The sequence below is a fragment of the Siniperca chuatsi genome, linkage group LG13, assembly GCF_020085105.1.
Source record: "Siniperca chuatsi isolate FFG_IHB_CAS linkage group LG13, ASM2008510v1, whole genome shotgun sequence".
NCBI classification, from domain to species: domain Eukaryota; kingdom Metazoa; phylum Chordata; class Actinopteri; order Centrarchiformes; family Sinipercidae; genus Siniperca; species Siniperca chuatsi.
This window is the reverse complement of record NC_058054.1, coordinates 7890684-7916232: the sequence shown is the minus strand read 5'-3', so window position 1 is coordinate 7916232 and position 25549 is coordinate 7890684. Positions and strand designations below refer to the sequence as shown.

General features: G+C 40.2%; 1 protein-coding gene across 9 annotated transcripts in view; it reads right to left on the bottom strand.

Annotated features, from left to right (window-relative positions):
- Positions 1-229: 229 nt before the first annotated feature.
- The window catches only part of LOC122886466 (microtubule cross-linking factor 1), a 71165-nt gene continuing 45845 nt past the window's right edge, over positions 230-25549 (bottom strand). For 2 of the 9 annotated variants that reach the window (XM_044218702.1, XM_044218703.1), the window contains 7 exons: positions 24609-24779; positions 19990-20157; positions 16833-17093; positions 13861-14202; positions 12201-12277; positions 10212-11790; positions 230-1571 (listed from right to left, as the gene is read on the bottom strand). In XM_044218702.1, coding sequence (XP_044074637.1) covers positions 1368-1571; positions 10212-11790; positions 12201-12277; positions 13861-14202; positions 16833-17093; positions 19990-20157; positions 24609-24779 — 2802 coding nt within the window. In that variant the 3' untranslated portion in view covers positions 230-1367. Of the gene's footprint in view, positions 1572-7387; positions 7489-9940; positions 10007-10211; positions 11791-12200; positions 12278-13860; positions 14203-16832; positions 17094-19989; positions 20158-24608; positions 24780-25549 lie in introns of those variants that run through there. The other 7 variants (XR_006380358.1, XM_044218704.1, XM_044218705.1 and 4 more) reach the window with 7 other exon arrangements.

The following is a 25549-nucleotide window of genomic DNA, read 5'->3' as shown; positions in this document are numbered from 1 at the left end:
CACACACACACACACACACACACACACACACACACACACACACACACACACACACACACACACACACACACACACACACACACACACACGGTTCAGGATCAGTCTCTGCCAAGAGCACAAACTCAGGTCTAATGAAAGAGCGTAGAATCTATCATGAGCTGTATCTAACCTTTATCATGGAGAGATAAATATAAAAAATGACCAACAGATGCAAACACAGAGAAGGAGGTCTTGTAAATACACATTCATGTTTATTACCATTTACTATTTACATAAGACTATAGATTGTTAGACTTTTTGACATAGACTTTTCATTTAAAACATTCATATTTTTTTCCACAATCCCTTTTTCCTGTCAAAGGAAAAAGTAATTCATATCCAATAGTAACAACTGTACAAAGACAGCCTGGTAGGTACAATAATTCACTTAAAAATTCTTCTTATTTTAGTCAATGCAAATCATGTGACAACAAAAAAACAACAGCTCAAGAAGTTCCCATCAAGACAATTTTTTCTTTTTCCCCACAGCGGAGCCGAGTGATCACAAATGACTAGAGCTCGTATTTACATGCACTAAAGTGCTAGTGTTCAAAAGGCATGCAAATATTTGACTGATATTTGTACAACTGCCTTCCAAATATGCATAAGGTTATTCAGTTTGTTGTCACCCATCTTCTACATGTTCAAAGAGCCAAACATTCATCCCAACGAAAAAATAAATAAGTACATTAGCATCAGAAATGACATCATGTGTTTCTGCTTCAGACCCGATGAAGTAGAAGTTGTTTTTTTTGTTTGTTTGCTTGTGTTGTCTTTCCTCTCTATGAAACTAAGCAGAAAAGTCAAGCTTCAAAGGCTGGCAACAAAAATAATGAAGGTATGCTCTTACTGAAAAAAAGTTTCAACATGAATGGATGCATGTAAACGTTGTGAACGTAAAAGACATGTTGTGTAAAAAAAAAAGAAAAGTGTAAACTGATGAGAAAAAACGGTGTAAACTTCATACAAATGCAACAGCTGACCTACAGTTTTCACCTGAAAAAAGGTTCAGAATTGTGACTAAAATATACATATATGTATTAAATACATATATACACACATGTGGGGTGATGAGTAACTCAAGTGTGTGCAGGCACCTCTTATGGAAATGCACTTTCTATGTCTTTTTTGATGATATTACAGTACATTCCAGGTTCTTCTAAAAAGAAGTTCTGGTTCCTCGATGGTCAGCTGGTGCTACTGGGTGGATCGCAACCCCCCCTTCAGGCTCCATCTCTTGGGAGTCTCTAGATTTGGGGGGGAGGTTTCTGAGGTACTGGGTCTTTTAGGCTGAGGTGGAGGAGGGTGAGAGGAGGTAGAGGACAGCCTCACGCTGGCTCCTCGCCCTCCAGGATGGTCTTCCGGTGTCCCGGCGGCGGGAAGGTGAACCTCCTCTTCGAGCCCTCGCTCAACTTGGGGGAGGAGGAGGGGGAGCGGGCGGCCCAGCGCGAGGGGGGTCGGCGGTTGGCCGGGCGGGCCGGTCTCAGGAAGCAGGAGTCCAGGGGTGGAGCCACCGGAGAGCGAGGCAGGTCCTGCCAATGACAAGGAGCTGTCAGAGAGGGGGGAGAGCAACGAGGCGTCTGCAGCTCATCAGCGCCGAAAGAAACAGGAAGTGAACAGGTTTAAACAGCGAAACATAAATAAAAGAAAGTGAGAGAAGAATGAGAAGGGGGAAAGATGTATAAATGATGTTTACAAAAAATAAAAGTGATTAATCTTCCACTTTAAACAAAAAAGAAGATTAATGTTAAATCTCATTTTATTAGGAACTTTTATTTTTTCAGGCGATCATAATCACCTTGTGATATTTGTATTGTTTGTGTGTTACCACGCTTTCTGTAAGTATCATTAGTGGAGTACCAGTTTATTAGGTACACCTGTACAATCTAATTCTGCAGTATGGCCGAAAGCTCCATAACAAACGAGTAAGTGGACCTTCAGTTTTATCATATTTACAGTTACATCTTTTGACCTTCAAATAACCAAATCAATACTTGATGGTAACTTTTGAGGCTGCAGTACATGATGCTGAGACGGATTTCTAATGTTCTGTTGCCCTCATGTATGTAAATGAGGGACAAAAGATTAGAGACGGCTTTAAATAGATGTAGTGCTGACAGCCCATATGAAGGGATGATGTAATGCAATGCAACAAATGAGGATGAAACTGAAGAAACAAAAACAAACCTCAGAAAGTTCAACTTAAAAACCACCTTAAAGCTGAAGTAAAAAGAACCAATGAAATCCACCGCCTCACAGTGACTGCCATTTTTAACTACTGAGCCTCACCGGTGCAGACGTGCAATAATATACAGGTATTTAGGATTGCCTAGTTACTGCTGACACTGACATCTCCCTACCAAATTTAATGGAACATCATTTACTGCAGAACAGTTCCACCTGTCCCTCCACACCTTGACGGTTCTCAGTCACTCGCTCATTAGAGGATCTAAAGATGCACAGCTGTTTTTTCACTATCACTGATTGAGATAATCTGCTCCGAAATCATAAGCGGAACAATATAAAGATCATTTTTAACAGAGCACATCCTTGTGGAACACAAATAAAACAACACTACAACTTAAGCTTGTGTTCTGTTAACTGGCAAAACTCAAGAGTAAAATAAATGATATAACACAAGAACACCCTGATAATGGTGGGGAACAAGGCTTACGCCACATTCATTTTGTATAGTTTATTTCACTTCATTAAAGTCGTAATTATAGTACGACTGGGAAACTTTTCAGAAAGCCCCAATGGATGCCTCAAGTAGCCCAAAGTCCCTCATTCAAAGTAATTAAACCCAAATTTAATGGATATAATAATATATTGTCTCACACAACCAGCTTTGCAGTCATGCAACCATCTTGAGTTGTGCAATGATGTGAGCAAGTCATAAACATGTGACTGTTTCCCATCTCTATCATCCACTCCACATGACATGCCGCATTAGGCCCGAAACATGGTCCACACAAGCACGCAAGAACGCCAATGACTAATGTCTTAGAGATTTCTTGTTTAGACTACATTAAAATGTGTGTTAACACATACAGTTTTGTAGTATTAACACAAAATATTTCTACACATTAACACAACAAAAATTGACGCCTTAACGTGGCTTTTCTGGTTGTGGCCAATAAGGGACCCTGAATGAAGGTGCTCCTACATATTTATGAGGAAGGTGGCATCAATGTTGTCGAACAACAACAACGAATGGGAACACGTTGTGCATAAATTACTGATGTGGGCGTGTAAGCACTTGTAACAGGAACCTGGATCCCTCATTGGCCACAATCAGAAAAGCCCCATTAAGGCGTCAATTTTTGTTAATGTGTAAATATTTCGTGTTAATACTACAAAACTGTACGTGTTAACATGCATTTTAATGTAGTCTAAACAAGAAATATCTGAAGATGTTACTTGTCAAATGGCTTTCCATAAATGACAACGCCTGGGCCAGAACATACTCAATGTGTGCTCTTACGCAGGAGGTAACAAACGTCAGTACTCAAGGGGGCGATAGAGCTAATCAGAGCGTTCCATGACCACAGTATATACGTTTTCAATTGCATTCCTGTCTGAATGAAGAGGTGACATAGTCAAGACATGCCATATAGGCATGTTTATGACAAGTGTCATAAACATGCCTAAATGGTTCTCCTTAATGCATCCATGATACGGACATGTTCAACTAGAGCGTTGTCAAACTGGTCAGCCATGTTTGTTTTGAGAGGAAGTGAACCCAAACAGAAGGGGTCAGCTTTCTCTTGTTGTTTCACGATATAGCGCCCCCCTAGCTGCAACGCTCAGACTGTCAAGATTTCCAGGTGACACTCCAAAACTCAACAACATGTGAAACCGATCTTGCGTAGCTCGAAGTGCCAGCGTTGGTGTGCTTTTGTTTGTGCCCTTAGTGAAATGTGAAAGAATCAGCCTGCTCACAATAGAATTCAGTCGAACACAACACTACCACAAACTACAGCCTCAAAAATGAGCATACAGCTGAATCTACACTTTTCTGTCAAAGTGCTGCTAGGCTCACAACACACACAGGTGTGTAATGACACTCAAGCTGCTTTAGTGCTGTTAAAGGACACTGCTCGAGTCAGGTAAAGGACAAAACAGTCCTTATATATGTCTTTTATGCATCTGTCCCCAGGATGAAAAAGAAAAAGTGAGGAAAAGAGGGCGATAAGGACAGAAAAAAGTGGCTGTGGGTGAGTTTCTTCCCTCTCAGAATGATGTCAGAGTGTGATTGGGTGAATGATCACACCGGGACATCATACCACTGGCCTGATTTATAAATAGCTCATCTCTAGGCGTTAGATTTCGGCTGAAGGATGGTGGGACATCAAGCCTGCAAAAGCAACAATCTAGTTCTGCTAAAAATAAACGGCAGTGAGGCTGTGGTGGCGTGAGAGGATGAACTGAAGGAAAAATAAGTCAGATGGATGAAAAGATAGATCCACCAGAGAGTGATGTGTTACACAACCTGCAGGAAGTCCTGATGAACAGGCGGGAAAACAACTCACGGAGACGGATGGGTGGCATCTGCGCCAAATAGACTCCTCCGTCAATAAATTATTTGTTTATGAATACAACTGATGGATTGTATACACTCCGGAAATACAAGACAAGTTGTTGTTTAGTGGGAAGCTTGTGGGTTAATACAAGATTTCCTATGTCATGCTAATACATCAGATCACACAACACCACAGATCATGCACCAGTAATTTGTACAGGAAGTCAGTGTACATCAGTGGCTACTGAACAGCAACGTGAACAACTTCACATCAGCCCTGACTTCTCAGTAGACGCTTCAACCTTAAAGGAGAAATCCACCTCAAAACACTTTGACACTGTTGAAACAGATAATGTGAGAATGTCAGAATTTAAAGTTCTCAAGGAAGATATTCTGTTCTATTGTGTTGACAAGGGATTATTCAACCATTTGCATGCTAATTGCTATACTTTTTGTCTCTCCAGGTACACATTAATTACGCAGTGAAGTGTGTGAAGAAAGCTGCCTGCATCGCATGTCTATTACAAGCAAGCAAGTACAAAACAGTTCAGAAGGAGTCTGCAGCATTTTGAATACAAGAAACGACCAAATTTACATTATCCTTGTCACAATAGCCATGTTTTTCATATTGTTTCTCTTCCAAGTTTGACTTCCTGACAGCTTTAACAAATTAATACAATGCTTTTTAGCAGCCGACTCTCAAATCTCAAAGCTTCTTCCAAGCACTTGAACTCATCAACAAGGAGAGTTATTAAAACAGTCCAGAAAAACTCTTAGCTCCAGCTACCCACTACAACTAAATGCAAAACGTTTAGAAGTGTTTTCTGCATATTTTGTTTTTCAAAGATATTTTGTGTAATGTAGGAAATCACTAACTGAATTGCAAGTAGGTGAGGGAGGTTGAGGAAAACTAAATTGCAGCATAGAAATGCACTGACCGACTGGCTGATAATATATTGTATAACAGTGTAAGAGTATCTGATGGTGGATTTTTCCTTTAAGCATGCAAAATGGACCAGAGCAACCAGTTAATATCCACCGGGCATCAAAACACAAACCCGACAGGTGATAGAGTATAGAAAGTGATGAGTGTTAGCAGCTGTCTTCTTCAGTTAGTCATTGGAGGACTTTTTAGTGTGAGAGGAAATGGCTTGGGGAACTGTAAGAGGGAAGAAAACACTGTATGGACAAAAGGGTAAAAAAAGAAAACATCACAGTCCATCCAGTCGCACACATGGTGACACAAAGAGGAGGACCTGGTAGAAACACAATGTTAGAATAATCCAGATAAAGCCGTACAGGGTCCCAAAAGACAATAAACAACCTGCGCTGAGGAATGTGTGAAACGTCCAAAAGAGTCATCTTTTTTTGTGTCATGTTTACTGGTTCACACTTTGGTGCAAAATTTACCAAAATTTTATATGATCAAGTAATCAAGACACAATCTGATGACTCTTTGAGTCACATGAACTGAGTCTGTGAGTTTGCTTTAAAGGACCATACTGGCGGTTTTGCAGGATTTATCCCACATATTTTACATTACCAGCAAACTGGTTTTATTTCATATCTGTATGGTATGGCAATTAACTTGCTGAAACTTGAATACTGCTTTAGTTGCATACTCTATTACAGTTAATGTTTCAGTTTTTTGTCACAGTAATGTGGCCATCACATGCTAATCTAGTGCAGAGAGCAGGAATTGTACTGAAAAATGTCTTTGTGTTTTGATTACGAGAAACTCAGATTCACATTATTGTTGTCAGAATACTGATGTTCGTCACTAAAAGCTAGCCTTAATTGGCCAATGTTAGCGGCCTACGTTAGCTTTTAATAAACATTTACACGTCAGCTCAGTTAAGACTAGCTGGCAACGTTAGCTTTTTTTTTTTTGATCACCTATCTACCCTCAGGAATTTAGTTACCCTGAGTATTAGTTTACCTAATCTAAGCAAGTGGCCTAAACCAGCATTTGATGATAACTGGAGCTAATGTTAATGTTACCTGACATTTGTCCAAATATTCTTTTTAAAATTGTGTGCAACTTTTAGTTTCTGGGTTAGCTTAACATTAACTCACTATAATGTGTTTACTTTGAATAATTTTAACAAACATACACATGAAATATAGTCAACTATAACTTATTGCCATTCTGTAGTGTTGTTTAGTGAGAATTAATATTCCCTATAGTGTACTGAAATTAGCAACGCATGCTGGCTAATGTCAAAGTTAGCTATCATTATTTTAACTTGACACTAGAATTCCCCGTATCGTGAGCAGTGAAAAGTGAATAAGTTAATGATTTCAGACACAGCTGATATCCTTAACTACCTGTCTACATAGCTTATGAAGCTGTTTTGTCAACAACAAGAAGATTTATCAGATCAGTTGCTGCTCTCAGCTGCGATGGACCTCATCGATACAAATAGAGCTTAATTAATGTTCGTTGTAATTGATATCTCATGCAAGTCTCCTAAAAATGATTTTCATACTGTACTGGCAGAAATTTTATTTAAATCTAATAGTCTAAAAATGTATGGTATGATATTGGAAAACAGTGCATGTGATTTATGGTTAATGGACTAAAACATGCAAAAACACCATTATAGTCCTTTAAAAAAACAGATGATCTATACCAAAGAAACTAAGCATGCGTGCATTAACACGAAGAAACAGATGGATGGCCGCCGCACAACTTTCGACACCACTCCGATGGCTTCACACACTGTCACTCTGCTGTCCTGTGAAGCATGCATTAATGAAGAGGGTGAGGAGGGGGAGGTCTGCAGAGGGCGTGAAGTGAGAGGTCCGTGTGGCCTGTGAACCCACCGCCAAAGGTTGTAGAGGAAGAGGAGGAGGAAGAGGAACTTACATCACGGAGACAAGCAGAATTAGAGTCCCCAAGGAGTTGTTAGTATGACAGGGTGGTTCTGGATCAGAGCACAGTGGACAGGGAGGAGGAGGGAGAGATAAAGCCCAGAGGGGAGGAGAGAGAGGGGGGAGGAGGAGGGAAGATAGAGCGGGAAATGTTAATCGGTAAAATCGGGCAAAGAGGAAGAGAAGATACACGATAAGTTTGGCATATCAAAGGCAGAGAGGTTGACCAGGAGAAATAAGGTGGCTGATTTCGGCTTGGAGACCACACAGACAGCAGTAAACACACACCCATTCACTTTAGACCTGGAAAAAACACAAGGGGGACTGGGATTTGATGTAGATACACACAGGCCAGTCGGATAGTGTTGGAGATAACCAAACATTCAATAAGAACGGCTACAAATAAACCAGGGTTGGGTAATGTGGCAAAATACACTGCAAGTGCGATATAGTTTTGTTAACTGGGAGAGATTTTCCAACTGATTCTACTGACGTTGCTAACTCTTTAATAATTCTGGTTATATGAGACCACTGCAGGCATTGCTGCAAATCAGTGAGCAGGAATGTTTCATGGCGATATTGGATTTAAGGATTTCTTCCCTCAATGTGATGAAGTACCTTGATTTGACAGATATTTCATTCACTGTATTGCTGAAACGTTCAGTCAATTTATCAATCAGTTGATCGACAGAAAAAGAATCAACAATAATTTTGATAATCATTTGTCATTTATTTAAGCAAATATATCAAACATTTGCTGATTTCAGCTTCTCAAATTGCGAGAATTTGGTGTTTTTCTCTGTTTTATATCATATCACTGTATATTGAATAGCTCAGGTTTGTTCTGTTGGTCAAACGCAGCAAACAATGTGAGAGAGATGTCCCCTTGGGTTCCGGGACAATTTGATGGGCCGTATTCACAATTTTTTGGACGATTAATTGAATAATCAGATAACAGTTTTTCATTTGAATTTCTAGAAAATTTGCTGTGTCACGATACATATCCAGTAGAAATGTGAAATGGTTTGACTATATTTCCTTTAGAGGTAAAATGATTAGTCGATTCATTGATTAGTCAATTGACAGAAAATTGGTCAACACCAATTTTGATAACTTGATCAATTGTTCAAGTAATTTATACAGCAAAATGACAAATATTTTCTGGTTACTGTCTCTGTTTTATATCATTGAATATCTTTCAGTTTTTGAACGCTGATTAGACAAGCAGTTTGAAGACGTGATTTTGATTGGCATTTCCCACTATTTTATGACATTTTACAGACTAAATTATTGAACAATTAATTGAAAATAATCATTACTTGCAGTCCTAATTCACTGCATTAGCTACACAGACATTTTGACATAGTAAACTTACTTTTCTAGTAAATTCACTATTTCCCAGCACATAACTATTGTAATATTTAATTACATGTACCATGAATTGTGACACAACATTTTATCCGTATCGCCCATTCCCACACAGACGTTTCAATTTGGTTTACTGGTGGATATTTTAAATGTCAATGTAAATATTTTCCTTTTTCCCCTACTTCTGTGTCTATCTATCCATTTGAGGCAAACACAAAAAACAGCAATTTATGATTCATATCTAAATTACAATATTGACATATTGCGTGCTTAAGTACTGTCGCAATCTGTTATTCTGCTCTGTTCGAGCTGTGATCGTCATCCACAGAAGTCACGGCATCACTTAGTGAATGACTGCAGGAAAACACACACTCCACTATCATCCATAAAATCACATATCAGTCTGTAATCTTAATCTGTCTGTTCTGCAGATCAGTGAACAGCAGCTGGTGAAACCTTGATGCCAGTGGACATAATAATCACCATATGTGGGATTATGTTGCTCACTGTTCATGTTATGGTTTCAAATATACAGTATGTCTTTGGTACATTGTTTTAATGTACAGCTTTAATACAGCATGACCTACTTTTCTCAAGTTTTAATCTGCCTATGGAGAGCTAAATGAGAGGTGTGCCAGTACACACAGTAAACTGAATGCATTTCCCTTTCTGTTTTATCATTTAAACATAACCAGAAAGATGGTTTTCTGTCTGTCATTTATTTTTCCCACAGGTCAGCTGAATGGGTGGTGAAAAGGGCCCGACCGACGTGTCAGAGCGCTGATTTCATCGAGTAAAATTAGCGCTTTTCTTTTATTTATTTTGGTATAGGGAAGATCAAATCGGTTCAAAAACTGGGACCACTTAAAATTCTGGTTGAACATTTAATTAGATAGTGTTGATAATGATTAATTATGTTACTTTGTAGCTACTTGTATCCCATACTTTGTTTCCCACTTAGTTAAACTACTGTGAGATCATTAATTTAATTTCTCCAGTTATCAGACGCATAAATCAGGTTTCGGTCGGGCCTCAGTGACAGTTAAAGCAAAGAAATAAAAGCCACACTACAAGAAAGTCACTACAGTGAAGAAAAAAGTACACAAGAAGAAGAAACCTTATAGAGTGTCTACATACATCAACGTATTATTGAAGAGGGTCAAATATTTTGACATTACCATTGCATCAGTCAGTGCTTTCGATCTGAGAAAAAAGCATTAACATTTTTAGTGATATTATAACGTAGTTGATTATCTTTTCACTGATTAACCAGAGATGCCTTAAAGTTTGTCTTCAACCATTACAAGGAAAATCCAAGGCAAAGTCATAAATATCTTTGCATCATAAAACATGGGCCCCAGATCAAATGAGTGATGAAGCGATGAATCCAGTGCGTCTGTATATTTACCTCCATACATCCAGACTGTCCTCTGTCTGAGTCGGCCTGCCTGCTGCTGTCTCTGCTGTGGCTGCTCTGTCCTCCAGCCTGCAGCCTCCTCTCCTCTCTAAAGCTCTGCTCCTGCAGCTTCTTGTTAAGGATGCGGGCTGCATTTTCAGTCAGAGTGTAGCCTGGCGGGGCCGACAGGTCTTGGCGTATGCTCACCACCTCTGGGTTTTTGTCTCCCTGCGTCTCCACTATCAGCTGCACGGGGCTGGGCGAGCGTCCGCGAGCAGTCCGCAAGCACTCCTGCGCGTTCCTGGTGTCTGAGGCGAGAGCTCCTTGCGCAGGGATGGGCTCTGTGGTGGAGGGAGGGGTGGGGCGAGAGCGACTGGGGGACTTGTTGAACTTCTGTATGGAGTCGTAGACCACGGGGGTGTGGTCAATGATGTTGAAGAGGCTGGAGAGGCCGTCGTTAATGGTGGTATGAACGGGGCTGTCGCGAGTGGTGGTGGAGCGGGCCCACGCTGACTCATTGTTGCCCTTCTGTGGTGTGGTGGGGGTGGGAGCACGGCTGGTATTGGGTAGCTCAGCCTTGTTGGATGTGGACAGTTTGCGCTGAAGCTTGGGTGAGCCGTACTTCGGCGAGCAGCAGGGTCGCTCAAACTTGCTCTGGACGACAGGAGAGTACTGCACCTTCCTCAGGCTGCGTGACGGTGAAGAAATAGGCGTGCCGCCACCTTTTGGAGTGAGGCAGCGGTGGGGGCTGCTGGTCAGGTTCCTCAGCAGGTCCGTTTGTAGACCCACACTAATGGTCTGTGTTGTCTGAGTGCCTCGAGTGGTGAATCCGTTTGTCTGGCAGGCGGTGTCCCGGACGACAGGCCCTGGTGGAGAGCGGATGGCGTTCCTCACAGAGATGGCCACCTCTTTCATGTCGTCACTCATGTTTCTGGAGAGCTGAAGCTCCAGAGAGGAAGTGTAGCCCACTGTGGGGCAGATAGGAGACTGATTAGGAGAAGTCCTCAACCCCCCACCCTCCAGAAGCCCACATGGCCACCTCCCACTGCTGAAGACCTCATCTGACCCGCTGGCTCCCACCCCAGCCTCTTCTCCACCCCCGGCTTTGGTCCCTTTGGTGTACAGGAATTCCGGGTCTTGGGCAATAAGGCGCTCAGCTGCCCCAGGTCTGGTGGGGCTGTGGAGGATGTGAACCCCACAGTGCTCCACTCCCACCCCTGCCACCCCTGCTCCGTTGCCCCTCAGCGGGGACTTGTGGCAGTGCTCAGGGCTGCTCAGGGTGCTGGTGGTCAGGGTGGCGCTGGTGGTGAGGAACCAGGAGGCTGGCTGGAATGGATCAAGAACGGGCTCCCCTCCCCGGGCCTCCGGGGGTATGTCTGTCCACACGTCCCGGGAAGGACCCGGGCCAGAGGTGGATAATGGGAAGTCCCAGCCCTTATTGTTGAACTCCTCAATGTACTTGAGGTCGTCCGGGGACAGAGGCGGGGTGACGTCGTCTTGGCCCTGATCACCGTGGCGAGTCTTGTCGGGGAGGAACGGCGAGCTGTCCATTAAACGCTGGAAATCGCTCATGGAGCACACAGACTTGGCTCTGGACAGGAAACACAGACACACACACACACACACACACACACACACACACACACACACACACACACACACACACACACAGTTCATTAGCTTCAGCTGAGACACTGAAACCAAACATCCCAACTTAATGCCTTTCAATGTTTTAAAACTGACTGAATTATTTAACAGCATAGTGAGCTGGATCACTTCCTCGCCATAAGAGAAACTTTCACAGAAAAATCTCCAGGGAGAAACTCACTGTCACTTCAAGTAAAAGTTAATGGAATCAACAGCCGATCTCCAGAGGGATCGATGTGTATGTATGAGCAACAAAAATGCAGCAGGAGGCTGAATAATCTGCAGCCAGTCAGACCCATTCTTGGTGATGTTTTTACTGTTGACATGAATGAAAATGCATCAGCTTTAGGTTACCTGAGCAAACTCCCACCGCTCATCTCCTCCTCAGGGTACTCAGGATCACCTTCTCTCTCTGAAATCTCATTCAGAGCCTGAAACAACAATGAAATCATGTGGAACAGGGTTCAGTGTAAGATGATTTATAGACAGTAGCTTCTGGGAAAAAAATGGTAGTAGTATATTTTAAAATGAGTGAATATCTGTCACTGAAGAAAAGGGAAATCGTCTATAACAAAACAACGGCTAAAACAAAATAAAAAATTATGATCGCTTTTTGGCTCATTTTAGTGCCACAGTTTAGAGAGGAAAGTAATTTACATAAAAATTGCTGAAGATACATTTTGTTTTGGATGTTAATAGCATACAGACACTGAATAATGAATTTGAGAGACTGATTTTTATGTGCCTCAGACTTTAATATACTTTTTAATATAACTCCTTAAAGTTTTACTTCATGTTAATAGCTTCTAATAAATGTTTTAGGATTAAAACTCAAGATTCTAAGTTACTTCTATTTATTTCGGTGCAATAAAGTGTAATGAAAATAAAATGAGAAGAAATTAACCAGTTATATACATCCATAATTAGTAATGAAGATACTTCTCTCAGCTAAAATTAGAACATGGTATAAGGGGTCTGTTCCAAAGATGAATTAAATGAATTACTATTAAGAAGAAGAGTCTTCCACCTGAGCACCAAATACTCGGTTTTCCCTACAGTGGAACTATTTGGATACAAAACACTTGGTCGAGCTTTTTTGGATACATTTTAAGGACGTTTTATGCTTACTTGGAGCTGTGAAGTCCTTCAGTGACAATGCTTAAGGTGGCTGAGATGGAAGGACAGAGGCTAACACGCTGTGAGTTCAGCTTTAAACACAGTTTTGACAGACACAGGAGTGTCGAGATAGATTAGGGTTAAAAACACAATATGTTTTTATTAATTAGCCTTTGATCGTGTTGTCATTTTATTGAGTGGTTTGAACTAGGGCTGCAACTAATGAAATTGTCATTAGTTATCAACTAATCAACCATTTATTTTATCGACTAATCCATTAATCATTTCATCAATACATTTTCACAAAATACTGAAAAATGGCCATTACTTCCATTACATAATGGCCAACGAACAATACATAACTTCCCAGAGCCCAAGGTGATGTATTGAAATTGCTCTTTTTATCTGCAAAACAGTCCAAAACCCAAAGATAATAAGTTTATTTTCATGTATGACAAAGAAAAGCATTCTTACATTTGAGAAGCTGGAACCAGCAAATGGTTTGCATTTCTTTCTTAAACAAGACTAAGAATCTGCAGCCACGCTAGCGGCTCTGTACTTAGGCACGGCGCTGCTTTGAGCTAAATGCTAGTGTCAGCATACTAACATTCTCACAATGATAATGATAACATGCTGATGTTTAGCAGGTTATGTTAACCATGTTCACCATCTCAGATTAGTATGTTAGCATGCTAACATATACTAATAAACACAAAGTACAGCAGAGGCTGATGGGAAGGTCATTAGTTTTGCAGGTATTTGGTCATAAACCAAAGTATTGGACACATGAAAGTTTTGACCTGATAATGGTGCTAGATGAAAATTTAGCAAAACCTGTGTTAAAGCGCTACATTAATAAAGTCTTGACGTGTCTTGACTTGACTCAAGTATGTGTTACCTCCTTCATGCAGGGGAACCTCTTCTCACTCTCCAGTCTGGAGGGTGGTGGGACCTCCAGGCCACTGAGGGGGTCCAGAGACAGTGCGTCCAGGAACAGGTTCTCTGTTGGGCCTTTCAGCCTCATTGCAGCCCCCGGCTCCTCCAGCATGGCCTCAGAGTCAGAGTGGGAGCGCATGGGGGGGACAGGGATAGGTGTGGAGATACAGGGGGAGCGTGGGGAGCGAGGTGACCGGGGGGCGTTGCAGGGACTGTCATGAGGGGAGAACACACCTCTGTGGCCCGAGCCGCCATCTTTGACGTCTATGCCCTCGCCTCGTCGGGTGTTCAGCTCTCTCTGCATCTGCACAAAGAATGACATACAAGTATGAAGTGATCAGTCTGATAGTGTAGGTGTAGGTGTGTTATTATTAGCCAAGATTTCAAACATAGTAAAACGGTAACTACTGAATGTATCAGTCCAATTTTAATTACATTTTGATAAACGATGCATCTAAATTAGGTAAAAGATCTTTTATGTCTAATGCTCCTTCTGCCTGAATAATTGCTGCTGATGTTTTATGCTTATTCCTCTGACTGCCCATATTAGGGATATATTCAGAATTCAAAAACTGAATGTGCTGCTTATTAATCTATTATTTGATAGTTTAAGATTGGTCATATTTATTTATTATTTGATGGTTTTTGGACTGGTCTTGGACTTTAGGTTGTCTCTGGGTGTGATATTTTACATGATTCTTTCTGATTTATTTGCTTTCTTTCATCTTCTAGAAGATTGATACCATTCTCATGCTTGTATGCTAAATGTAAACCTATTGAATAGCTTAGCTTAAACAGGGGAAAACAGCTAGCCATGCCGGCTGCTGCCAGTCTTTTTGCTAAGCTAGGCTAATCAGCTGCTGGCTGTACCTTCATATTTAGTGAAAGAGTGGTATCAATCCTCTTACCTTACTCTCAACAAGAAGTGTATTTCTAAAAATGGCAAACTGATCCTCTAAATCCTGAGTACCTGCATAATTTAGGGGAATTACAGTATAAGTTTGTCTGTTTTTTTAAAAGAACTCCCCTGGAGTTTTGCAAGTTTTAGCTGATTAAATACAAACTGTTTACACTTAAAGAAGTCAGTAAAACATTACATCCCGACTGATACTGAATTTATGTGGCCAATACGGATATTGATATTTAAGAGTTCAAAAAATATCTGATAACAATATATCGGCCAATAATCTTTATTTTTTACTTTTATAAACAAACATTTTTGATAAGGATCCCTTAAATTAAAATATCATCTTTGGCATTTCTGTACTGACATTTCTTGTTACTTATCAGTACACTGGTACAGATATATCTGCAATGAAGAAATATCGCCTGATATATTGGTCCAGGTAATTTATCAGTGTAGCTCTATAAAATATGCAAAACCCCTGGTATGGTCCTTTACATTTACAGCATGTTTCAGTTATGCAGGGGAGGCTTTCATCGCATATGAACATATGAACCTTGCTTTCCTTTAATATAACAAATCATTCTTTCACTGTATTCCTTGACTGTGAGCCACTGTGTAATCCACCTGCAACATTCGGAGTTAAGTGCCTTTCTTCAGGCTCGAGGTTAAAGGAGAACAGCCTCATCACTCATTCACTTTCACGCTGCCAGTCTGAGCAGTTTAGTTGGTGACCTGTGCTTTATAGTTTGCTGCAACATCACTGAATAATGCATCTCAGCTTCCTGTGCTGTGTCTCCATTCATACAGCTGTGCATCAGCGTTTTTTGTTGTTTTTTTGCAGGTAAAAGTGAGCTGTATTCAGAGTGTGTTGCTTTATAAGTTAACACTCTCACACTCAGTTCGTCTAATTAAATCTCACAAAGGACATCAGTTATTCAGTAATCCTCAGTATATTTTATATCTAGCTTTGACTATTCTAAAGTACCAAACAACAGAGAAGATAATCGCCTTGGGTGCTTTGTCACTGTTTCTCTCTCTCGAATCTACTCGAACACAGGCACACACATACATCACTTAACAAGCAAAGGCTTCAGATCTTCAAGTTGTGGTGTGTTTTTCCAGTTTGATCTGTAAAGTTTGTGGTTTTAGGGATGCACCACAGATTATTGTTTATTATCCATTATTTTGAAAAGTGATATGATATTCTATTAATAATTTTAAGAAGCAAAAGCTTTTCAGCTTCTGAATATGAAGACTTGCTGCTTTTCTCTGTTGCACTGTATGTAATTGTAAAATGAATATCTATGCGTTTCAGACAGTTAATTAGATAAGTACCATGAAGACGTCCCCTTGGGCTCTGAGAAATTAGAATTAGAATATAGACTAAACAATTATCTATTAATAGGAAAAAGAATAATAGACAGATTATTGGTAATAATAATAATCATGAAAGTTTTGCATTTTTGCTTGATAAATGACCAACGATTAACTGATAATCAACTTTGCTCTTGCAAGTGAAAGTTCATTCTTGACCTCGGAAACATCAGTTGACCGGAGCGTTTGGTCATACGACATGACACAATCCTCCTCAGTAGATGGATTTGCCAGGTTGTCATGGAATTGTTCATGTTCAAATAAAAAGAATTTCTGAGCACTTTAAGGACTTCTTGTCAATGTTGGCCCAAAAGTTGAGACTGAAAATTGATATGATTGAAAGCTCCAGAACAGCTACTAAATGGGGTAGTCCTAAAAAGTGAAATTTGAACTTTTACAACTCCTCGTCAACTGGGCAAACTATCTGCTGAGGAAGATCGTGTGATACTATCGAAGGCTCCAGAACTGCTACTGAATGGACCCTGTGGTGACATTGTTTTGTCAAAAACTGTTGATTTTCTACTTCTTTTTTCTCTGCATCTCTTTCTCCACCTCTTTGTTCTTTCCCTTCCTGACCCTCTCCTTCCTTCTCTCTTTTTTTCTACTATAACTCTTTTTCCCTCTGTCTCTGTCCATCTCCTCCCTTCTCTCACCCTCTCCATCTTGCGGTGTAGCTCCCTCATGCTGCCGTCCCACTCCTGCCGCTCCCGGTCGAAGTGCTCCAGCAGTTCTGACCTCTCGCGGCCCCACCTCTTCTCTCCATGCTGCAGCTTCCAGCGGAGGTCCAGGGAGGTGCTGTGGCTCTCGGCCAGCAGACGGCGGTGCTCCTCGCGCTCCTGCTTCAAGGCCCACTGTGGGTCTCCAGCCGGTTCCCCTTCACCTCCCTGCGCTTTGCCTCGCGCCTCCTCCTCCAACTGGTCAAAGAGCAAAGACACAGTGATGTTGGGTTGATTAGTCATTATTAAGTCACTATGCTGTATAGTATATATATAAAGAAATAATAAACACTAAAACAAAGAAAAAGCAGTGTTATTAGGAAATACCACAATAATGAACATATAATCTGGACCAGTATGTTTGAAAAAGGTTCCACTTAAAGGGTTGATTTACCCAAAATACAACACAATTTTTATTATTGGAACGACTTTCGACCGAAGAAATGGTTCCTATGAAAACTTTTTGCAGGAACCTTTGTTGATTATACACAGTAACTATGGTGTATAATTCTGGGCAAATGAAACCAAAACTATCTGCATAATTCTGGAGGTACATGAGAAAATATGTTTTCTGGATGAACCTCTGCTTTAATATGAAGGCACAAACAAAAGAAATTAAAAATACGACAGTAAACAAACAAACAAATTTACGATAAAAAGAGCCTCTACCAAAATTGTTTTGATCTGTATTTGGACAACAGCCTAAATAAATATAAAGAGAACAAATGGAAATGCTCTTTAGCCCTGCATGAAGAAACCTAGCCCTCTCATTCATTTCAATGAGACCAATCCAGCGGTGCAGCGGGGGTGTCAACGCAGGCTCGTCGGGCAAAAAGGTTAAACCAGCCTCAACTTTTATTGCAACACAATGTCATCTGGCAAAGTGCTGGGTAGGCCAATCAAATACATATTTGTAATGAAACACAATGAGATTACAAGGAGGTATCACAAAGCACCAGTAGTTGTTTTGTAACTGACAAGTTCAAAGTTGAGCGCGGTCTGCCCTCCAAAATTTATATTTCAAACCCCTTGCTGGTGGAGGGGGCGTGAGCCGAGGATTCAGATGTACTGCAGAAATCCTCAAAGCTGCAGAGCAACAGAGTGAAGCCACTCTGGAAGCTTCTGCGGGCAGAACAGAGCTTTGTAATCTTCAGACGGGCTTTGCTCCTGCAACATAATGGTACAAACCAGAGTCTGCAGCACTGGAGGTGTGTGAAGAGCAAGTCAAAGCTGCCTTTAAACATCAGCTTACATAACTTCCATTCTCTAATGTTTGTCTTGCATACTTTTATATTGGGTTTTAAAATGGTCTGATTACACACTGGAGAGGATATCATGTACAGTAATAGCTGCTGACCGAATGCTAAGAGCCAAGATGTAAGACATTATAAATATAGACAGTTATTTAGGAGGTTTCATACTGTACCACTGACCAAACCAGAGTATGAAACATGAACCAGCCTGAGCAACGATATTAATATCTGGTAACAGTGACTCATAGTGAATAATCACTACTTATATCCACATATAAATACACAGGTGAGGGTAATTTCCAGTTCTGCTCTGCTCTGCTGGGCTGTGCAATAATCATGAATAAAAAAACGGCATATTTCTGAAGTCTTAATCACAACACAGCACAGTGGAGCAAGAAAAGAGCTCAACATGGTGTTATCAGAGGAAACTAAGTAAATTAGTTCTCGTTGAGGCCCTCAGCGACCTCTGCTCTGTGGAAGGAGATGAACCATGTAAAAGCTGTACAGAGTTTAAAAAGATAATCTTCCTCCTAAAACTCAAACTGCTTAATTGGTTCCCAAAGCTGTCGTTTCCTTTTTATCAGATATAGCTGAGAAAAGACACAGTGGGTTTCAAATGTTATCTTCCAACACAGTGGTCAAGAAACAACATATTCAATATCCTCAAATTGATTGCAAGCTTTGTTTTTTTCCCACATTGTTGGCTTTGATCGTGCTCTGCCTCTCAAAGGGAAAGAAAATCTTGAGGTTTAAATCGGACACAGCAGAGAGTGATGCTCCGAATCTGACCCAAGAACACTGAGACAAACGGGCTGAAGGCAACATACACCGCACCGACTGCCACTGGGATTTCTCATTTTTCTGCAAATAGGTAGATTACTTTGCAACAGGGTTATTCAACCGTTGACATCGCAGAGGTTAAAACAATTATCAATGCAGTAACTTTCCAGAGTTGTAAAATCCTGTCTCACAATATTATAAATTCCTTTGAAGCGTTTTGGCATCTGATAAATCTTAAAACTCATGAATCTGTTACTCAAACTGGACTTTCTGGGCCGTATTTCATCATCTTGTGTTTTTTAATGGCGTGCTGTTTTTGGTCTTTTGGTCTGAACACCCAGAAACACCTGTGTAACACGTTGTAAATGTTGTTTTATAAGAACAGTTTGGAAGAAACGAAGAACAATTGCAATCTTGGAGGCCTTTGTTGTAATTTCAAATTTAAATATTTTTGATATTGACATAAAAATCATCTATCAGCAGCCTCTGTACAAAACTGATATCAGCTGTCATGTACTCATATCAGTCTGTTCCTAATCTACAAATCTATTTACTCTCCCATTAGGAATATAAGACAGCACTCTAACAGCTGTCTTGAGTTCAGTAAGAAATGCTTAGAGACACATCGAACAATTAGGCTCAATGCTGAATTAATTAGACTTCACAATGACAGAATATACCCATTACATAGTGCCAAGCAAGTGATTCATCAATATATTTTGTCTTATTGGAAGCTGTCCTTCCTCTTTTAATTTAATTGTTGAGGAGTACTTATGAATTGAATTCTGTCCGTGTGTTTGTCACTTGTGATATGGATTAAGACATAACTTTGGGCTATTATTCATTTCATTGCTGCACTTTCAAAATGATAGTGATTGGCAGGGTGACAGGTCAAAAAAGAAAAATATTCGACTTGTTACCGATTTGCCCTGAGTGGGATTTCATCCGTGGAAAAGGCAACATGTTTCCTGTCACCTTGCTGCTTATTGAATGCACCACTAGTTTTCTACACCAGATTGTGCCCTGTCCCTTTAAGGTGGGTGCTGAGACGCCATCTGTACCTGGGCGACCTGGCACTTCATCTCTGCCCACTTGACCTCCCAGGCGGCTTTGTCATTGGCGTAGGACTGCTGCAGTTGGCATCGCCGCGTCTCCTCCTCCCGCAGCTCCTCTCGAAACTCCTCCAGCAGCGTCCGCAGAGCCTGCAGCACTTGCCGGTTCTCCCCAAACTGTACAGAGAAGATTCAGACAAAACAATCAGCAAAAACACACATTTAAAAAAAAGGTTAATCCAGCACACTCAGACACACATGAACATCGTAAATTCAGCAAATTCCGTCTTTATCTTGATGGGCTTGTCTCTTGTTTTTATCTGGGCCTGTGTCCTTTGTTTCTCATTAAAGCACTTTGGGACGAACCTGCTTTGTGAGTGCTTTATTAATTAATTTGACTTGAACTTCTCCATCCTGTTTCCCATCTGTCTCCTTGTCCTCTTTTTTTTTTTAAATCCTCGTCCTTTCCCATCAATCCTTTCTTGACTCACGCCATTAAAGAACTAAAACATGTACACATGGATGGGTACAAATATAAGGTTGCACTCAAAAAATCCTGCAAACTGATCCATTTGAATTAAGTGAAATCCCTTAGGAACCTCTGAGTAATGAAGTAATTACAGCTGCAACAAAAACCTGTGGGACAAATACAATGCTGATTTATTTTAGTCCCATTATGATGCAGGGGGTTTGAGAAAGTTTAGACAGTCACATTTAAGATCTACATTTGGGTTTATAAGGACAGTGAAGCAAACAGCATGTTATTCCTGAACTGTCTGCTCACAGAGCTGTTTGCCTCTGGTGGTCTTGCTGTAGAGAGTCCTAAGGTCTTGGCAGGAGGAAGTGAAGCACAAAGGAGTGTGTGAGTAAAACATCACCTTGAGGTATCACTACAGCACCACCGGCTCTGCTAGCCGCGGCTGAGAACACAATATGAGCTCAGGTGCTAAAAGGCCAGTGCACTTCAATCCAGTGTAAGAATAACAAGGAAAAAGTGGAACTCGCATTGAGTTATTTTTTATGAGGGCGGATACAACCATAATAGACATTATTATTCTAGCTTGGTAGCTAACTAGCTTACAAGCTAATTTGCTTATTTTAAGTTAAAGGTACCCTGTAGAGATTTCTTGTAAATAAACACAGTTATGTTAACATTCAGTGTGTCTCACCAAAATGCACTTGTGTGCATCCTCGAGGCCTCTCAAGGCCAACAAACATGTTGAGTGCTTTTCCTTCTTTACAAATCATTTACAAAGCAGATTTTTGAATATTTTTAAACCCTCCATTGTTTACATCCATGTTTGCTAGCTAGCAGTAGCAAATGCATTCAGCCTGACTGAAAATGAAGAGAGAAAGAACTAGTTTACATTATGGTATGCATCTTAACCACTTGAACCAGCCAGCAAGCAGTCTTCTTCTGTGAGTGTTCTATTTAAGCACAAAGTAGCTCATTAGCGCCACTAGTGGTCAAAAGGTCCACTTGGTACCTTTAATTTTAAGCCATTACGTGTAGAATTTGAAGATTTCCAACTCTGGCACCCCAGTGGTAGAATCAAAAAGACACTGTGGCAGACAGCTATACATGCTACTACCGCACCGATGGACCTACCCAATAATTGGGCTAAAAGCAACACATAGACTGTACAAATTTTTACAGGGACTGTCATATTTCTCTGCAAACAAAAACTAATGCCAACAGAAGATGCTACAATCACATATCAACTTTACACATAAAGGCTTTAAACAATTTTTTATCTGTTCCCATGGGTAAATTTATCTTCTGAAACTATTTAGGAGCAGCGGTCAGCACCTAGGAGCTTTGGCAAGATGCAGTAACTTGAGTATTTTTAATAATTCACATGCATGTCTCTTAATCTGGGAGGAAACCAGAGTACAAGGAGGAAACCCCCCATGTGTTAGCTTTGACACAGAAAGGTCCCAGTCAGGTTCAAAGTCAGGACCCTCTTGCAGTGGGGTGACAGAGCTAACCAGTGTGCCACCCAGCTAAAAAAAACAAAACATCAATCTAAAGCTAAATTCAATCAATGGAAGCATTGTTCCAGATACTTGGAGCTGATTTGAGAACTGTTATGTCATTGTGAAGTCCTCGTTTAACCATTTGGAGTAACACTAGTTTTATTCTAATGTACTGAGTAGACACTAAATGTGATGAAAGTTCACAAACTACAAAACTACTGTGGGAACAATCTCATCAGCTCATCTACAGTATTTACAGTATTTATAGATACTTAAGCACTTCGAGTATCAGACATTGGCAGTACCAGAGGAATGAATGAATTAGGATTTTTCCCTAACCAAGCTGCCAAACTGCCTAAATTATGCCCAAGTCTTCACTGAAAACTTTCAATGACCTCTTTACGGCTTAACATACTATTATCTGACTCTGGCTGCAGGCATTATCATCTGCTCTGCTCTGCTGTAGTAACCATGTGTGCAGATGCTTACTTAAGCAAGTCTGCATTTCTGCCCTCATGCATAAAGCTTAATATAGTCTACTGGGCACGCTTGTTAAAACTGGAAAACTGCTCACAGAGTAAAGCATCAACGTCAGATCACTGTACAAACCATTTTTATGATGTTGTGGAAAAATCAAAACACAGGACAAAGTAGAGCACTTAGGGCTGGTTAATAATGTATCCAACCCAAAATGCTTACATACTTTCTTTACAAAGTGGTTGACAGACGTACTGAAAGCAGAACTCAACACAAGCTATGTCTAGGTAAAATTTCCTTCTCTGCAACATTCAGCAGCTCCTTTTGTCTCCTTTGCATGTAACTGAGAGTCCATGTTTTTGTTTTAGCAATAAGCCTGAAACTGGGTGTACTCAAAATAATTACTGCTTCTGACTAGTTATCTAGGCTAAAATTCTCATCTGCATACTATGCCAGATAGCTCTAATGAACGGCTGCCAAACATTCATTTGAACACAATTAAAAATGAATGAGGAAAATAATAAAAGGCTACGATAAATGCCCAAACACCAATTTACCAGAGAAAATATGAGGCCTAATTTCTTTGCACTATAACTTTACAGTTATAGTGTTTATTATGTGTATGTATTTATATGTGTATATACTGTGTAACTGTATAATATCTTCTAGTAGAGTATTCTTCCTTGCTACTATTACTGAAGTGTTTCTATTGTATTTTACTAATTTGTTTCTATTTTAATATATTTTAGGTCTTATTTATACATTTTCTATGTGTGTAGTATGGAGGGGCTACAACTGTGCAATCCTGTATTGTAAAATGAAAGCTAAATAATACAACTTGAATGTTGTTAGCTTACCATAACATTGCTGTTGGAGAAAAATATTTTAAAATTGAAACAAATATGAAATCTTTGATTGAGTCTGAATAATTTGAAGATTGACATGTTATCATATAACACCGGTACTGATGTCTCTGCATTGGCTACCAGTTCACGCAAGAGCTGATCCAAATCCAGGCTTTTTTCTATTCATTATGATCTCGCCTAATTTCACTGGCTAAAACCCAAATCACTGACTGTTTTCCTCCTTGACAAGTAGCTACCCCAACCCTGTTACAGTTCTATGACCTCTGTTTTTAAAATTACTAACCTCAACCTTGTTGTCATATTAACAGTATTACCTGTGTGTGTGTGTGTGTGTGTGTGTGTGTGTGTGTGTGTGTGTACTTTTATATGTCATATTGCGTGGTTTCTTCTCTGTTGTTGTTGTACTGACTTGTAAAGTGTACAAAGACTCTCTCTGGGTGATGTACAATATAAATAAACCGAAGATAAATTGTTAAAGCATCATGAGTCCAGGATGTCTGAGATTCCATCCTCCATGATTAAAATTTAAAAAATCTATTTCTACATTCTCCAACTAAAAGTAGACTCACCGAGTTGTAGTTTTCTAATTCGGTCAAATCCAATTCAGCCAAAGACCAGTGACGGAAGTGTATTCTGGCACGGACTATTGCACATGCTGATCTTGGCTTCAGCCCAGGGGCCCTACATATCCAGGGGCACTGGATTGGCCAGATCTTTAAAAACTATTTAAATTTAATGCTAGATTTGTATGACGTTTTGGGGGGAATGCCCTCAGTTGATACGGTGACATAAATCCATGGGCCTCCTTTTAAATTTAGGGATCAATTTATCTAAAAACTGGCAGCCAAGAAATTGTGTGTCTGCTCCATCAAATATCTTTGATGGAACTTTGGAGGGATGTTTCTTAAGCAATGGCAGCACTCACGCAGAGCAGGCTGGACTGTAACTTGACTATTTCAGGAAATGACTGGTATAGTTATAATTCAGACCTGCATCGCATGCCAGCCACAACACAGTAATACAAAACAAAGAATATATCGTTTCCAAAGCACAATTACGCTAAATTAGTTTAAAATTCAAAATGTTATGAATCCTCTTATCTCCGCTGAATTTTTTTTTTCACCATAGTTTCAGGTTAATATGAATTTATCTGCCTGCAGGCTTCTAGGTCGCAACATGGCTGATAAACTAAAAACTTTACTGATGTTAAATAATGTTCAGTTTATGAACAAAAGTTGCAGTTTGTCCTAATTTTGTCACAATAAAATTCAGCAAAAACCAGTGGAGGAGGTGTAAATGTGTGAGTACCTGTCTTTGATGCTGCAGGTGTCGATCAGGTGACGGCAGAGGGATGATGGGCCCGGGGTCGAGGACGTCCCCTGGAGTTTGTGGTAAACACAGTCTGTCGTCTCGATCTGACTCTCCCTCCGCCTGCTCCATTATCACTCCCAACTCTGGGATGCCCTCCAACTTCTCAAACTGGAACAGATGATACAGCCATGAAAAGCCTGTGTTTTAATTCAAGCACTCATTTTTCTGTACCAACACATTTTGTTTCAGGCTCACAGTCGCTGAGCATTTCCCAGCATGCAATGGGTAGAAGGCAGAGAAACACCCTGGATGAGTCTCTAGTCTTGTACCAGTCCATCACAAAGCTAATACACACAAACAACTCGTCACATTCACATTCATTACCTGTTCACAATTACAGTCACACATTTCTTTGGAATAAATTAACCAGCAGTTAAATCTTGATGCAAAAATTATTTAATTTTTTTGTAATTGGATGTACTCTACTCTCTGTAAGACAAAGGTAACCTTCCACCACTGACTATTGTATTATATGTACCTGCAATGGTTTTATCTTTATTTTTTGCCTTTATCCCATATTGTTATGTTCATATTTTATTTAATGCTGGTTTGATACTATTTTTTACCGTTTCACCATTTTATCCTTATCTTTTATTTGCAGTTGTGTACGTTTCATTGTCATCTAATAGTTGGATTTTTACTTTAATTGTCCTGTGTACACAGAGCTCAATGCAAACGAGAGTGAATGTCTCTCATTAGACCACCCTTTATAAATTAATAAATTAATGAATGACACTAAACTTGTTCTTGGCAGCTTTTCCCCTTTTTTTGGGGTGTGTGTTTTTATGGTTTCGGATTTCCTCTGCCATCAAGAAAGTCAGCAGAATTGCAGATTTACGGCAAGTGTGCAAAAAAACACAGTGGGACAGCCCTGAACC